Genomic DNA, 14842 nt, shown 5'->3' with positions numbered 1-14842 from the left:
CTAAATTAAAAAACAATTTGTGGAAACCTGATTATTATTTAAAAAGAATGATTAACAACACTTCTTGTAATGGTGTTAAAATCAGCTCAATGTTTATTTTCAAATGCAAAAAGTAAACTACACTGCCGCCATGGCAACTATGACACGTTTAGAATCTTATGACCACTTTGTCCTTTGATCCTTTGATCTTAAAAACCCTCAAATAGGAGTGAGACACAACCACTTTTAGTCCGTTATTCGCAGCATTTATGTTCGCAGCATTCAAACGTTCGCCAGAGAAATCTTTTTAAAAATTTCAATACTTTTGAGAGTGACAGTTTACAGATTCAAACATGTCTCAGAGAAAAAACAATAAAGAAATCCTTGAAGAGAACGAACACCTGAAAATAAACCAGAGAGACATGCAGTGCCAACTCCAAGACATGGAGGTGAAAAACAGAGCGCTGCAGGCAAAGCTTGATGAAAGACCGCACACAAAGGAAGAGTTTCTTCAAGAAAAAAGGCTACAGGAGATAAAACAGAAGGAAATGGATTTCAAGCTTCAGGACATGGAGAAACACAACAAAGGCTTGCAAATCAAGCTTAATGAAGCTCTGAAAAAAATTAAACAACTCCTCCAAGAAAAACAACAACAGGACATGAAGCAGTGCAAACTCCAAGGCATGGAGGAAAAATACAAAGCGCTTCAGGTAAAGCTTGATAAAACACTGAACAAAAATAAGGAGTTGCTTCAAGAACAAAAGCAACAAGAAATTAAACAGAAACAAATGGACTGCAAGCTTGAAGACGCGGAGGAAAAATACACAGCGCTGAAAATAAAGCTTGATAAAGCACTGCAAAGAAATAAAGATTTCCTTCAAGAGAGAGAACAGCAAGACATGAAACAGAAACATCTGGATTGCAAGCTTCAGAACATCGAGAAACACAACGAAGGCTTGCAAGTAATGCTTGATGAAGCTCTGCAAAAGAATAAAGAAATCCTTGAAGAGAAGGAACACCTGAAAATAAACCAGAGAGACATGCAGTGCCAACTCCAAGACATGGAGGTGAAAAACAGAGCGCTGCAGGTAAAGCTTGATGAAAGACCGCACACAAAGGAAGAGTTTCTTCAAGAAAAAAGGCTACAGGAGATAAAACAGAAGGAAATGGATTTCAAGCTTCAGGACATGGAGAAACACAACAAAGGCTTGCAAATCAAGCTTAATGAAGCTCTGCAAAAAAACAAAGAACTCCTCCAAGAAAAACAACAACAGGACATGAAGCAGTGCAAACTCCAAGGCATGGAGGAAAAATGCAAAGCGCTTCAGGTAAAGCTTAATAAAACACTGAACAAAAATAAGGAGTTGCTTCAAGAACAAAAGCAACAAGAAATTAAACAGAAACAAATGGACTGCAAGCTTGAAGACGCGGAGGAAAAATACACAGCGCTGAAAATAAAGCTTGATAAAGCACTGCAAAGAAATAAAGATTTCCTTCAAGAGAGAGAACAGCAAGACATGAAACAGAAACATCTGGATTGCAAGCTTCAGAACATCGAGAAACACAACGAAGGCTTGCAAGTAATGCTTGATGAAGCTCTGCAAAAGAATAAAGAAATCCTTGAAGAAAAGGAAAAACTGAACATTAACCAGAGAGACATGCAGTGCCAACTCCAAGGTGTGCAGGAACAATACGGAGCGCTGCAGGCAAAGCTTGATGAAACACTGCACAAATATCAAGAGCTGCTTCAAGACCAAGAACAACAGGAAATAAAGCAGAAAGAAGGCAAACAAGCCAAATTAGAAGAAGTGGAGAAAACATGCAAGAGACTTGAGCAGGAGAATACAGAAACAATCGATCAGCTGAGAACCCTCATCCTAGAGAAAAAAGTGCTCGTGGAAAAGCTGATGGAAAAGAAGAAAAAACGCTTCCGCTTCTTCTGGAGGAGGGACACTCCTGCTTTTTCTACTTTTTCTACTTTTTCTACTGCTGATGTCACCTCGTCTTCCTCCACCTCTGTTCCATCTTAACTTTCACCTCTCCTCTCCCTTTCTCTCCCTTTCCCTCCTGACACCTCTCCCTCCCCTGTCTCCCTTTAACTCCTATCACCTGTCCCATCTCCCTCCCCCCTCTCTCTCTTTTCACCCTCACCCCCCAGCCAGACCCGACAGTTGACTGTCCCCTCTAGAGCCTGGTTCTGTCATAGGTTTCTTCCTTTAAAGGGAGTTTTTCCTATCCACTGTCGCACCTAGTGCTTGCTCAGAGGGGATTGTTGGGGTTTTCTCTCCTCTATCTCTTTCCTCCTTTCTATCCCTTTCCTTTACCTTCTTCTTTACAACCTCCTCCCCCCCCCCCCCCCCTTTCTATTTCCTCAATAATTTAATGATAAACACAATTGGCAAAATTTTAAAAAGTCAGATCAATGTCTTCATTCAAGAATTAATTGTCTTTGTTACGGGGTCATGTGTATTTTGTGTTTTCCTCGGGCTGGTGATCCTTGCAGTCGTTGAGCACAGGAGTCCAGATTTTTAGTGTTTTAATCACATTTAGTGTTACAGTTTAGATCACAACAATAGGATATCCACAATTTAGGATTCAGACATTTGTTTTTTTCAATACCGTAATCATTCTATGATTGAGTCGTTTACAGAACCAGCAGTTAGCAGCAATAACTTCAGTAAAATGTAAAATTAAAGATCATTTTTTGAGTTAGACCACTTTGAGCCGTGTCTTTTTTGGCCGTTAAAGAATACAAAGAACTTGATTTAATACATACTTGACAGTGGATTTGAGGTGTTTGTGCTGTGTTTGATTTTTGCTAAAGTTACTGCTGTGCATTATGGCCAAACCTCCACTTTGGTCTCATCTTTTAAAAATATGTTGCTCCAGAAGCCTTCAAGGGCAAATTTGCAAACCTCAACTGAGTTGTTGTGTTCTTCTTAGAGACAATAAGCTTTCTCCTGGCAGCCCTTCGAAACCAACCATACATGTTTTGTCTTTTTCTAATTAAACTGTCATGAATGTTAACATTTAACATGCTGTTTAAGGCCTGCAGAGGCTCAGATGCAGCTCTTGGGTATTGTGCAGTTTCTGTGAGCACTGAACAGTCTTTGGGGTGGATCTGAATGCTCCAGACTAGCAAACTTGCTCACGGTCAGTTAATCAAGTGCATAGAACTCTGTGATGAATTTTCACATTTACTCTGTGAATCTTCATTCTTCTAGCTAGTCTTTACTCTTCTAGAAGCTTTCTTTGGGGGTAAGGGTAAGCTGAAGCCATCTGATGTTTATGTTCATGAATATGACACACGGAAACATTTTGACTTTTTTTTTTATTGTTTACTAAAATACTTTTAAATCTCTAGTTTTAGTTTAAGAACCATCTAGTCCAGCAGGTGGCGGTAATGCACGTTAAAGCTCTAACCGCCAAAGTAAAACCCAAAAGAAGAAGAAGCCGCAGCGTTCCCACTTCATTGCGTTTGTGTTTTAGTTTATTTTTCTTCCTCATCTAAAGTGAAGCACTAAGGTAACTTTGATTTGAGTTCAGTCAATCTTGAATTTAGCTCCTGAGTGAAGTTTTCTGTTGCTCTCCTCGGTCTCTGTTGTCAGTTATTTGTGAATCTGTTGAAAGAAAAAGCGTCTACATCAAGTCAACCTGCTATAAACTAATTTACAAGAAGATATCAACAAATACTAATGAAACACTGAGAAGACAACAGTGTTATTATTAGAAGAAAGCTTTTAAATTAGCTAAGTGTAATCAGGGTTTCTGTTGTTTTATTAGTCTGTTACTAAGCGCTAGTTAGCATCTCTGTGTCACTTTGTGGCACCTGCACAGTTTTTGAATGCAGCGTGCTATCCAAGCTAGCTAGCTAGCGCCACCCTTCATCCATATAAGGTCACTTCTGACTACAAAAAATCCCAACATGTTGGCGGTAAAAGTGCTATAATGAAATCCATTTATGAGAAATGTAAAAATAAATGTATTCCAGGCTAAAACACAGCTGCCTTTGTCAGCGCAAAGTTGTGTTGTCCCACAGGGCATGTGATTGTAAAAACCGGCCTCACTCTGAGACGCCTGTTATTAGAATCATTTCAAAGATGATTTGATAAATTCTGATCAGTATTCAGTAAATGAGTCCGATTAACTGTTAGCAAAATAATAATGATAGGCCAGAGATACCAGAGATGCATTTTCAAAACTTATACAGCCTCAAACCCTAAGAGGGGATCTGTGTTCTTATCGCATTTAAATGTACTGCAGATTTTTTTAAAGCTCCAAACAAAACTGAAATGGAGGAACAAAGATATATAGAATAGAATAAAATAGTCTTTTATTGTCTCTGTACATATTCAACTAAATTGTGGGTGCTCCACACCAACTGTGCATGGAAAACAATATAAATAGTAAGACAGTAAGAATAAATAACATATAAGAGGAGTATATACAAAGAGAAGGAAGGCACACATTAGAGAACAGAATGCTTGAAAGTAGTGCAATGGACTTGATACAAGTAGAGAATCGGAGTGTGACTGAGTGATGAGAGTTACTCAGATCATGGCTTTCTAAACCCACTCAGATAGGATAATCTTCCACTCAAACTTGTTGAGAGATTGTTAACAGCCAATCTCTCAACAAGTTTGTGCTCTCTGCTCATATTGTCTTCATATTAAATCATTTTGTGCTTTTTAAAGAACTTATTTTAACATTGCACTCAACAACAAGCAAATCCTCCATAACAACAAAAGTAACTTCAATGGCGAAACTGCATTATATTTCTTCAGGTCAATATACGGGCCCCAAGTAGGAGTGAGGTAAGCCGTGAGTTTGAGACCCTTGCTAAAATGAAATGATGGAGAGTCCCAGGTATTTATACACAGGGACATACATGGAAGTCTAAACTAAAACAACATCAGCTCATCCACACTGGAGAGAGACCGTACCAAAGATGTGTACTGGTGTGATCAGTGTGGCAAATACTGTACAACAGACGCACAGTTACAACGCCACATGTTTACCCACACTGAGGAGAGACCTTATCAATGTGACCTGTGTGAGAAGACTTTTAAAGTACCTCGTCACCTGAGACAACACCAACAGATCCACACCAGAAAGAGACTCTACAAGTGCAGTTACTGTGAGGTATGTTTTTTTATTTTCCTCTTGTAAGTTCAGTCTGACTGTTTGGAACAAGTCTGCTCATTAAATTATGTTAGCATGTTAGCACTTCTACTGCACCGAAGAGTAGCTCTGAGCCATTATTCAGATTTTCATTTCAGTTATGATTTTTGTGACAAATTAAAGTTTTGCAAATGACTAATGCAAAACTGAAAAACAGGGGGCACCCAGATTTGAACCGGGGACCTCTTGATCTGCAGTCAAATGCTCTACCACTGAGCTATACCCCCTCACGTTAAACATGGAGGACGCATATGTATTTATCAGGATCATAATCATTCCCCCACACGAAGTTGGCATAGAGTTCATGTTTATATCTTCAATTATGTGATAACGAATTGATTTCGTATACTTTACATACTCTACAGCACACCATTGTCTGTTTAACTGGAAAGACATAACGCTATCAGCGGATGTGTCGTCATCAAAACGAGACGCTACCGGATACAGCAGTGTATCGAAAGGAAAGGGGAACAAACAAAGTGAGAATGGTATGATAGCGTTTTTAATCCCTATACCATATTTTTAAATATCTTAAACCTTGTTGTTGCGTACTCTCTCTGCTTTAATAATCTATGTGATCATTTGAAGTCTCGGTGGTGAAGTTGTTTGTCTTTAACCGTGCCCAAACTGAGTAGCTGTGAATTTGATTAGTCACTCGAGCTAATGCCAGCTAGCGCTTAGGTTAGCCACAAGGTCCCTTAGATAAATACAACTTCCAGTATTTGTTGCTATTAGCTACATTAGATAGCCATTAGCTAAGTGTTATCAAATGTAAATGGTTTATGTATGTCTTTGATGTGGACTACAGAATTCCAGAGGACTTCGCTCTCAGCTTAAGGACAGTGTACCTGTGGCTGGGTTCTCTCCACAGGGAGCTTACGGAGTGCAGGACTCCCTCCGTAGTGGGTGAGAAACTGTTAAAATAAAACTCTGTTGCATGCTAACCTCAAAAAACACATTTTGTATTAGCCTCCAAATAAAGAGCAATGTGCTTTTTGTAATACTGTTTTTTCTCTTCTACTTTTATTAAACAGATTTACCAGTGTTAAGAATGAACTTCTTCCAAGCCACCAGCTGGAGCTGTTAGAAAAAAATGTGAGTCATTAAACCAATTAATGCTGTCTTCATGAAATGCTTAAATGGTATTTGTGTTTTGTGCTTGGTTTTACTATAAAAAATTACTTTTTTGTCAAATGCAGCTCAGTTTAATCACAATAGACACAAAGTGCAAGTAGTAGTGATCTTGAAAAAAGTCACTCACACAGGCTGCTTTTGTATGATTTCATTTGGTTATTTCTAATAAACTTCATGACTCTCCTCATTGTCCTGGTTCATTTGATCAGTTATTGACATTTTTAGATGAGCTTTCGCTGATAAAATTACCTGGTGATGTGTTCAGAGAGAAGGTGTAACAAAGCCTCACTCTACCCACTCTGAGTATGTTCACCTGTATAGCTAACATTGATTCGCCAATGCAACAGGTTAATAAAGAGCAACACTTGTATTTTAATCCAGGGGCGATTTTAGCCCAGTTTTGGAGGTGCTTCAGCACCCCCAAAATGAATCAAAGCACCCCCAAAGATGTCTTACTTTTTTTGAAAATATTTGCTGTTTGTGGGACACACTACTAAAAGTATAAAAAGCATACAGTACTTAATTGAGATGGAACATTTTAACAACAAAAGTATAGATAACCCCTCCCCCCTCCCAAAATGGTTTGTTCCAGCTCGGCTCTCTCCTACTTACTTTAGCGCAGTTGCTGCCAGAGCGATGGTGGCTGAGACGCAGCGGAGCAGAGGTGGAAGTGCCTGGCTTAAAACAGGACATATTAGCTGCATTTAACTTTCAGTTACTCTTTATATAGTTAGGTAGGAGTCAGACCATGTTTCTTTTTAACTGAAAAACATTACACCAGGTAACCTGCTGTGTTGAAAATAGGGTTGCCACGATTAGTCAACTAGTCACGATTACGTCGACTATCAAAATCATCGACGACTGATTTAATAGTCGACGCGTCGTTTGAAGCTTTGTAAGATCACAAAAGACGCAGGAACAAGTAGTAGAATTTAAGAGTGTAATAACGGACTGAAACAGAAGATGGCAGCACTGCATGTACAAGGATGCCAGCTGCCGTTAAACCCTGAAGAAGAAGAAGGAGCTGTGTCCCAGAATTCATAGCGCAGCCCAGCTCAGTTTCCAACAATGGCGGCAGCTATTTAGTTTTAATATTACTCTTATTATTCTTTCTGGGTCACAAAATAAACGTTTAGCATATTTTCAGGCGAGAATGTAGCTGTGTAAACCTCAAATATCTGCTCAGTTTATCAAGACGCCACATATTTTCAAAAGCGCTCCGACGTTTTCGGAGACGTCTGTTACCCACTAGCTTGATAGCTAGCCGGGGGCAAGGCTCTCTAGAGCCCGTGAGAACACCGGACTCCAGCAAATCGTTTTCAAACCCACTGCGGTCTTTCGCTACTCAGGTTAAACATATATAAGTCACTTAGATAACTTAAAAATGTTATTGTTTGGCTTTTTTTAGTATTTTATTTGTTCCTGAGTAAATCGGTTAGGCTGAGAATAAAGTTATAGTTTTTACACAGCTGAATAAACTTCAAGCAGACAACTGATTATCAGAAGTGTGAGATGCTCGAGAATATACTCCGGTGTCCCGTTATATTTTAGATAACAATGAGTTTATTAAACTTCACCGAAACAATCTGCAAATTTCATTCAAATTTAATAAACTATCATCTTGTCTTTATTTTTAGTTAGCACATACCTTAAACACTTAGAGCTGTAAGCTAATGATAGTTATATGAGAGCAGATGCATGCTGGTGCAATAAGCTGTACGCTGTACATCCAATGGATGCATGATCTGATTAGTCGACTAATTGCAAAAATAATCGGTGACTAGTCAACTATCAAAATAATCGTTTGTGGCAGCCCTAGTTGGTAAGAAAACAGACAGGGAGTATTAACAGGCAAAACAGTAACTGTTTAACTGTCAAAGAAAAAGAAAGACAAACAACTAATACAAACAACTCATACAATCTGGAAGTTGTGTTCTCCCTATATTAAAGCTGCTATACAGAATCTGCAAAACAAACTGGGTTGTCAGCCCTGGCACTGCATTACCATATTGAGCTTCAGTCAGAGGAAGTCACGGTTGCCAAAGACTTTTTGAAGCTCAAGAGTGAGGCTGGTGCCATTCCAGATATGTTAACATTGTACAATCTTCTGGATAATCAGATCTTCCCCAAACTGAAAACTGTTATTCAGGTTGCCCTAACAAACCCAGTTAGCAGCTGTAGCTGTGAAAGGTCTTTTAGTGTCTTGAGTCAGCTCCATACCTGGCTGAGAAGGACCATGGGTCAAAGCAGATTCCAGCACCTGGCTGTGATGTCAGTTGAGAAAGAGATGCTTGAGAGACTTGACCACCAAAATGCGATAGACAGATTTACCAACCTCAAGGTGAGGCGACATAGGTTAAAAGAAAAGAAAAAATCTGCAGAGCCATAGTAGTATCTGCAGTAAAGATCTTTTCATACATTGTATACATTGTACCAAAGGCCAAGTGTCTCCATTTTCTAATAATATTTTGTATATTTCAAGGACTCTTCTATTTTTGGAGTGTATTTTTTATGTATCTGTATTGTATTATACATACACTTTAGAAGTGAATCTCTGTGCAAAAATGCACACAGTTTACTTTTTACTCACTATGAGCATCATTTATCATTTTTCCCCAGTAATTAAGGTTAGGATATGTAATTTTTTTAAATTCCAATCCATTCTTCTTTGGCAGCATTTTAATAACCTTGATCAGATTTGATGGTTTTGTTACAGACTTTTCAAAAAAGTGTTTTGCTATTCTTTCAAAAATGTGGGGATTAAATTGTGTTAAAATGTACAAAACAGTGATGTCATGTTTTGTGACGAGGACCCAGGCACAGAGAGACTTGATGAATTTAAGAAACTTATGATTTAATAAAGAAATTTGCAGACTTGAACAGAGAGGGTAAAATTATGATGACTGATAATGGAGATGAAGACAACAGACGATGAGGACAGGGAGGAACAGGGGTTTAAATGCACCAAGGAGGCAGTCAGACAGAACTCGGGAAAACTGGAGGCATTTAGGGATGCAGGGACTGACAGAGACGGGGAAGAAGTCTCATTGTGATGAGTAAAGTTTACCTTGCCTGGATGGGCAGCTCTCTGGGTGCTCAGCACCCCCAAAGCTCTGATCCTAGAATCGCCCCTGTTTTAATCCATGTTATTCTTCACTTCACTCATTCTTCATTTGCCTAACTTGAAGTGTCCTTAAAAACTCATTGATATTTAAATCGTTTGTTTTTTCATCCCACAATTCAATTCTTCAAATATGTTATTTAAGTCTAATTGCATGTTTATATGACTGTACTGTCCAATTAGAGCTTAAGGAGCTGTTAGCAAGGCTCTCCACTCTCTTTAAAAATTTGCACTGTGAAGCCCGAGGTTGTTAACATTAATAGCAGGGTGGAAATCACTGAGGTTGAATTTATAATGGCTGCTGCATGGTGGCATGGGCCGGTCAACCATCTGCAGCGAGTTGAAAAAACGTAGAGTATAGGTTTGTGATTGATGCTTTTCTGGGTGATGTATGACGTTCATGTGAAAATGTGCTAAAGAGAAATCCTACAAATGAACCCTAAAAAGGCACATCTGTGAAGTGAAAACCATTTCATATATCATGATGCTCATTGAGAGAAGGCTGAGGGTTTGTGGCACTGTGAAATAAGCAAAGCATGGCTACTTCCAGGAATCTAAAATATAAAACATATTTAGTTATTTATCATTCTTTTTGATGGTACATGATTCCATATTTCTTGCTTCATTTATTTGACGTCTTCAGTTTGTATCTACAATATAGAAAAACCCTGACAATGTGTGTCCAAACTTTTGACTGGTAGCTTTCAAGAAAATCTTTCATACATGCTGCTTCATTTGCTCTGATATGTAACTTTCGGAAAAAGACTTGGTGCATTTTTTGTGTGGCTCGTTGGTCTAGGGGTATGATTCTCGCTTCGGGTGCGAGAGATCCCGGGTTCAAATCCCGGACGAGCCCAGATGTTGTCTACAAGACCAAAATATTGTTTAGCCTCTATTTGATCCAGCAATCAGTGAGATGTTCTCTACAGCTGCAAATCACACATGTTCCCATAGCAACTCATTTAGGGGCAGCTAAGAGATCTGATATGAATGACCTCATTGGCCTTGGCCAAGTAGAAAACATCCATAAATATTTCCAAAAATCTAGTGTTGTGTTCGTTTTTTATTTTCAAATATTGAATAACAAGACAAAACTGCAAAGCTGAATTAATTATTTTCACATTCTTAATTAACTGAAGCCTTTCACTGAACTACCAAACAAACAACTTGGTACTCTCTTTCTGGCCAGTGTCATTGAAGTGTTTAAAAAAAACTATAAACATGTGATGAGCATCTTTTGAAGTGGATTTTAATATTACGCTGCAGCTGAGAGAGCACTCTGGTCAAACGTCAAAATGGTCTCTTAAGTTTACACGTTAGTTTTGACTGCTAATGAAAATAGTTTTCTTTACAAATAACTCTCGCACTGAACTAACAGCCAATCCCTCAACAAGTTTGTGCTCTCTGCTCATATTGCCTTCATATTAAATCATTTTGTGCTTTTTAAAGAACTTATTTTAACATTGCACTCAACAACAAACAAATCCTCCATAACAACAAAAGTAACTTCAATGGCGAAACTGCATTATATTTCTTCAGGTCAATATACGGGCCCCAAGTAGGAGTGAGGTAAGCCGTGAGTTTGAGACCCTTGCTAAAATGAAATGGTGGAGAGTCCCAGGTATTTATACACCAGTGGGATGTGTCCCTTAAAGGGATCCGGACACTCATCTTTCAAAGCTCCTTAGACTAACAGGCCCTGGATGACTGAGAACAGACAAAACTACTATCTTTTAGGCACTGCTGGGAGTTGAACCCAGGATCTCCTGTTTTCTAGTTTAATACTTACTAGACAGGCACTTTAACCAACTAAGCCACAGTGCCACATACACACAGGTGAGTGACTGATGAACACTGAGAAAACCTCCAACCGTTAAATAGATTTGAGTCTAAATGGAAACACATGAAAGGCAGTCTTGTTTCTTATATTAATCACCAGAGGTTGTCGCATAAAAAGAGACGACGTGTTTAAAACTCAGGGGTTAAAAGTGGGACAGTGTTTTTGTTTTTGCTAGCTAAAGGTTCAGCTGCTGTTTTTCACAGGGACAGAGAAGACAGGGAGCTAACATCACATGGAAATGGAGAAAGATAAGAAAGATGGGACAGGAGAGGTGAAAGTGGTTCACAATAATATCACACAGATGTACATAAAACATACATCATCATCATACAGCACAAATCCATTTAGAAGCTAGTCTAAATAAATGAGTCTTTAGCTGCTTTTTAAAAAACCTAAAGATGGAGTCAAAGTATTCCACAACCTGGGGGCCACCGCTCTAAAAGATCTGACTCCTTTGATCCTAAAACGTGTTTGTGGGACCACCAACAGCCTTTGATTAGATGATCTCAGGCTGTGAGAGGGAGGGTGGGGTTCTAACAGATCAGAGATGTAGGCAGGAGCGTCACGACTCAGAGCTTTATTAGTCAGCACTAAGAGTGAATTCTAAAATGTACTGGAAGCCAGTGTAATGAGAAGAAAACCTATGTAATGTGCTCTCTTTTTCATGCCTTTGTTAAGAGCCTTGCAGCAGCAGCATTTTGGACTGACTGGAGACAGTTAAGATTCTTTTGGCTCAAAGAAAACGGCTGTTACAATAATCGAAGCAAGCTGAAATAAAAGCTTGAATAATCATTTCCAATTCAGATTTAGACAACAACAGTCTGGTGAGGAGTAGTTTGGGAGACTGTGGGTGTTCATAAAGTACCTCCTATCTCCTATTCCTAGACTTCTTCCCTGATGTTGATGAGAAAAGGTCATTGATAAATCGATAAACGCCTGTGAAAAATATCATTACAAAGGTTGGCATATGAAAGAAAGAACCTCTAGGGTCAGATCTATGGAACGCCAGGACTGCCATAATGAATTAATTAAATACACCATTAAATAATTAATTAAATGTGGCAATAATTGATTAAAATTGAAAATAATTAATTCAATAAATATTTAAGACACATTTAATTAATTAATTATTGACACATTTTATTAATTATTGACATATTTAATTAATGTCACATTTAATTAATTATTTAACGATGTATTTAATTAATTCATTATGGCAATCCTGGCGTTCCATACAGATCTACTCATGTCTGCAGCAGCTAAAAGCCTTCTTTTGACATTAAAAAGCTGTTGGGTTTGCTAAAGAGGCTCAGCGTCAGCTTGTGACTGAAAGTTGTGAACAGGAGTATTTTTGCAGCTGGCCTTTGATTCAAAATCTTAAACACTAAATGGGATTTGAGCCTAAGAAACTCAAACTGAGGATCATCCACAAAGACCAACAAGTCAAAGAAAACAGGCACGTTCTCATTTTTACAATCTCACATGCCAGTGCAACAGGGACTAATATCAGGTTTAAATGTCAACATAGTATACTCACCTAAATCTGTCTCTCAGCCCAGGAAGTCTGAACAGCCCCTGCTATGTAGTTACCAGCACAACAACCTGGATGTGATCCTGATCCCAAAGCTCTACTAAGGGAATAGTTTAAGCTTTTAGCCAATTCATTTCTGTGTTCGGGATTCCCAAAGTAATTCAGAAGGATCAAGGCTCTAATTTTACTTCTAGATTATTTGCACAGGCTCTCCAACAACTTCATTTTAAACATAAATCATTGGTGTGTCATCGTCAAAGTAAGGATTCATTAGAACGCTCCCATCAGCATTTAAATCATTGCTGCTTGTTGCACCGAACTGAAGACTGATTGGGATGAAAGTTTGCCTTGGCGCTTACTGGCAGCCAGAGTAAGTAAGTTAATCCAATTTTTTTATATAGCGCTTTTTAAGACATGAAGCTATTAAAAAGTGCTTCTCAAGGGAATATAAAAGCGTATCAAACAAAACAACATATTACACATGAACATTACCCAAATGCCTGTCTAAACAGATGTGCTTCAAGCTGTTTTTTAAATGAAGCCACAGAGTCGATGGTGTGTAGTGGGGAGGTAAACTGTTCCAGTGTTGGAGCTAGGGTTTGAAAAGCGCGATCCCCCTTTGTTTTCAAACGGGTCCGTGGAATAGTCAGAAGACCACTATCACTGGCTCTGAGGATCCGGTTTAGAGAGTTTGAAGGTTGAAAAAGCTCCGCGATATAGGTGGTGGCCTCATCTTGTAAAAATATGAACATAAAAGTGAGGATTTTAAACTGATATCTGTACCCAACCAGACGCCAGTGTAAGGATTTTAACATGGGAGTGATATGGGACTTCCAGCCTAATTGCAAGCGACAACGTAATTCAAACAGAATTCAAACAGTTTAACAGAAACACATGAAAGGCAGTCTTGTTTCTTATATTAATCACCAGACGTTGTCGCATAAAAAGAGACGACGTGTGTCAAAGTCAGGGGTTAAAAGTGGGACGGTGTTTTTGTTTTGCTAAGTCTCCACGACACTCTAAACTTCAGGCTGCTCATCTACAGTCAGCATCCTCCATTGCCCCTTGATGCCCACTCACACTAGTCAGCTTCTTGCAGTTACCCCACAGTGGGTGGGGTAACTGCAGAGTTACTCTAGTTTTGCTTTTTCATTTTTTCCATTTTTTCATTTGTTTTTAATTTTGTCTAGTTTCACTTACTTTCTGTTGTGAGTTTATGTATTTTAGTTTAGTTTTTATTGTTTGAAATTGTTTTGCTTTTCATTAAAATTTTCAGTTCAATTCTATTTTATTTATATAAATAAAATTACAAATCACAGCAACAGTTGCCTAGGGGTGCTTTAGACTGTAAGCTAAAGACCCTACAATAACACATACCCCACAGTGGCCATGAAGAACTCCCTTTTAAAAAGAAGAAACCTCCAGCAGAACCAGGCTCAGGTAAGGGGCTGCTGTGCCAGAGAGCAAGAGAATAATAATAACTAATAATAAGATACAGAGTGGCGTATAAACACATAGTCAGAAAAGTGACATGAGAAGAATCTTATTGCAGCACAACTAAGGGAGGATTCAGGGTCCCCTGGTTCAGTTCTAACTTTATGCTTTATTCAAAATGAAAGTTTATGTTAAAGGAATTCCCTGACTTACACTGTCTTTGTGTCTTTGTTTAGAAGCAGAACGACACAGATGGATCCACTTCCCAACCCTGTCATCGCTGTGGTGGTGGGAAAGATATTTCTGTTCTAAAACTTTTGTGCATACAAAATAATACGACAGGACTTGAAGGAAAGTAACACATTTACTCTCATTTGGGGCGACTGAGGATGGATCAGATGAGTTTCACACCTACCTTGTGTCCTCATACCTGGTGGTAATGGACAGCATGTTGACTTATCAGCACTGGGGTCTTTTGTTTGATGGTTCCACAGTGCCTCCGTCTGGCCGTGAAGAAGCACCACACCCCTCTGCTCTTTCCATTACAGGGAATGTGTAGAAAGCACAAACCTTTAATAATCACAGCTGAGATCATAAAGTGTAGTTATCCTTCCTTCCTTTC

General features: G+C 38.8%; 1 protein-coding gene, 1 long non-coding RNA gene and 3 other non-coding genes across 5 annotated transcripts; 3 read left to right on the top strand and 2 right to left on the bottom strand.

Moving 5' to 3' along the window:
• Nucleotides 1–332: 332 nt before the first annotated feature.
• On the top strand, nt 333–2324 carry LOC148101292 (uncharacterized). The gene has a single exon (XM_087845603.1). The coding sequence runs from the start codon at nt 333–335 to the stop codon at nt 2007–2009; it is 1677 nt and encodes a 558-aa protein (XP_087701729.1). The 3' UTR covers nt 2010–2324.
• A 2553-nt stretch (nt 2325–4877) lies between these two features.
• Nucleotides 4878–6459, top strand: LOC148101290 (uncharacterized). Its single transcript, XR_015719558.1, has 4 exons — nt 4878–5121; nt 5526–5648; nt 5969–6066; nt 6195–6459. It is a non-coding gene; the product is annotated as an uncharacterized LOC148101290 (long non-coding RNA).
• trnac-gca (transfer RNA cysteine (anticodon GCA)) lies at nt 5316–5387 on the bottom strand. Its single transcript has one exon. It is a non-coding gene; the product is annotated as a tRNA-Cys (tRNA).
• A 3740-nt stretch (nt 6460–10199) lies between the features above and the next one.
• On the top strand, nt 10200–10271 carry trnap-cgg (transfer RNA proline (anticodon CGG)). The gene has a single exon. It is a non-coding gene; the product is annotated as a tRNA-Pro (tRNA).
• Nucleotides 10272–11150: 879 nt separating this feature from the next.
• On the bottom strand, nt 11151–11239 carry trnat-agu (transfer RNA threonine (anticodon AGU)). The gene is given in 2 exon segments: nt 11151–11186; nt 11202–11239. It is a non-coding gene; the product is annotated as a tRNA-Thr (tRNA).
• Nucleotides 11240–14842: the final 3603 nt, after the last annotated feature.

Source organism: Neolamprologus brichardi, chromosome 9, assembly GCF_056152115.1.
Source record: "Neolamprologus brichardi isolate AB-2024 chromosome 9, ASM5615211v1, whole genome shotgun sequence".
Taxonomy (NCBI): domain Eukaryota; kingdom Metazoa; phylum Chordata; class Actinopteri; order Cichliformes; family Cichlidae; genus Neolamprologus; species Neolamprologus brichardi.
Note: the sequence above shows the minus strand (reverse complement) of the source record. Positions and strands in the feature narration are given on the sequence as shown.

Excerpts from the sequence above, each read along its gene's own strand:
- LOC148101292 (XM_087845603.1), top strand. The coding sequence starts at position 333 with ATGTCTCAGAGAAAAAACAATAAAGAAATCCTTGAAGAGAACGAACAC.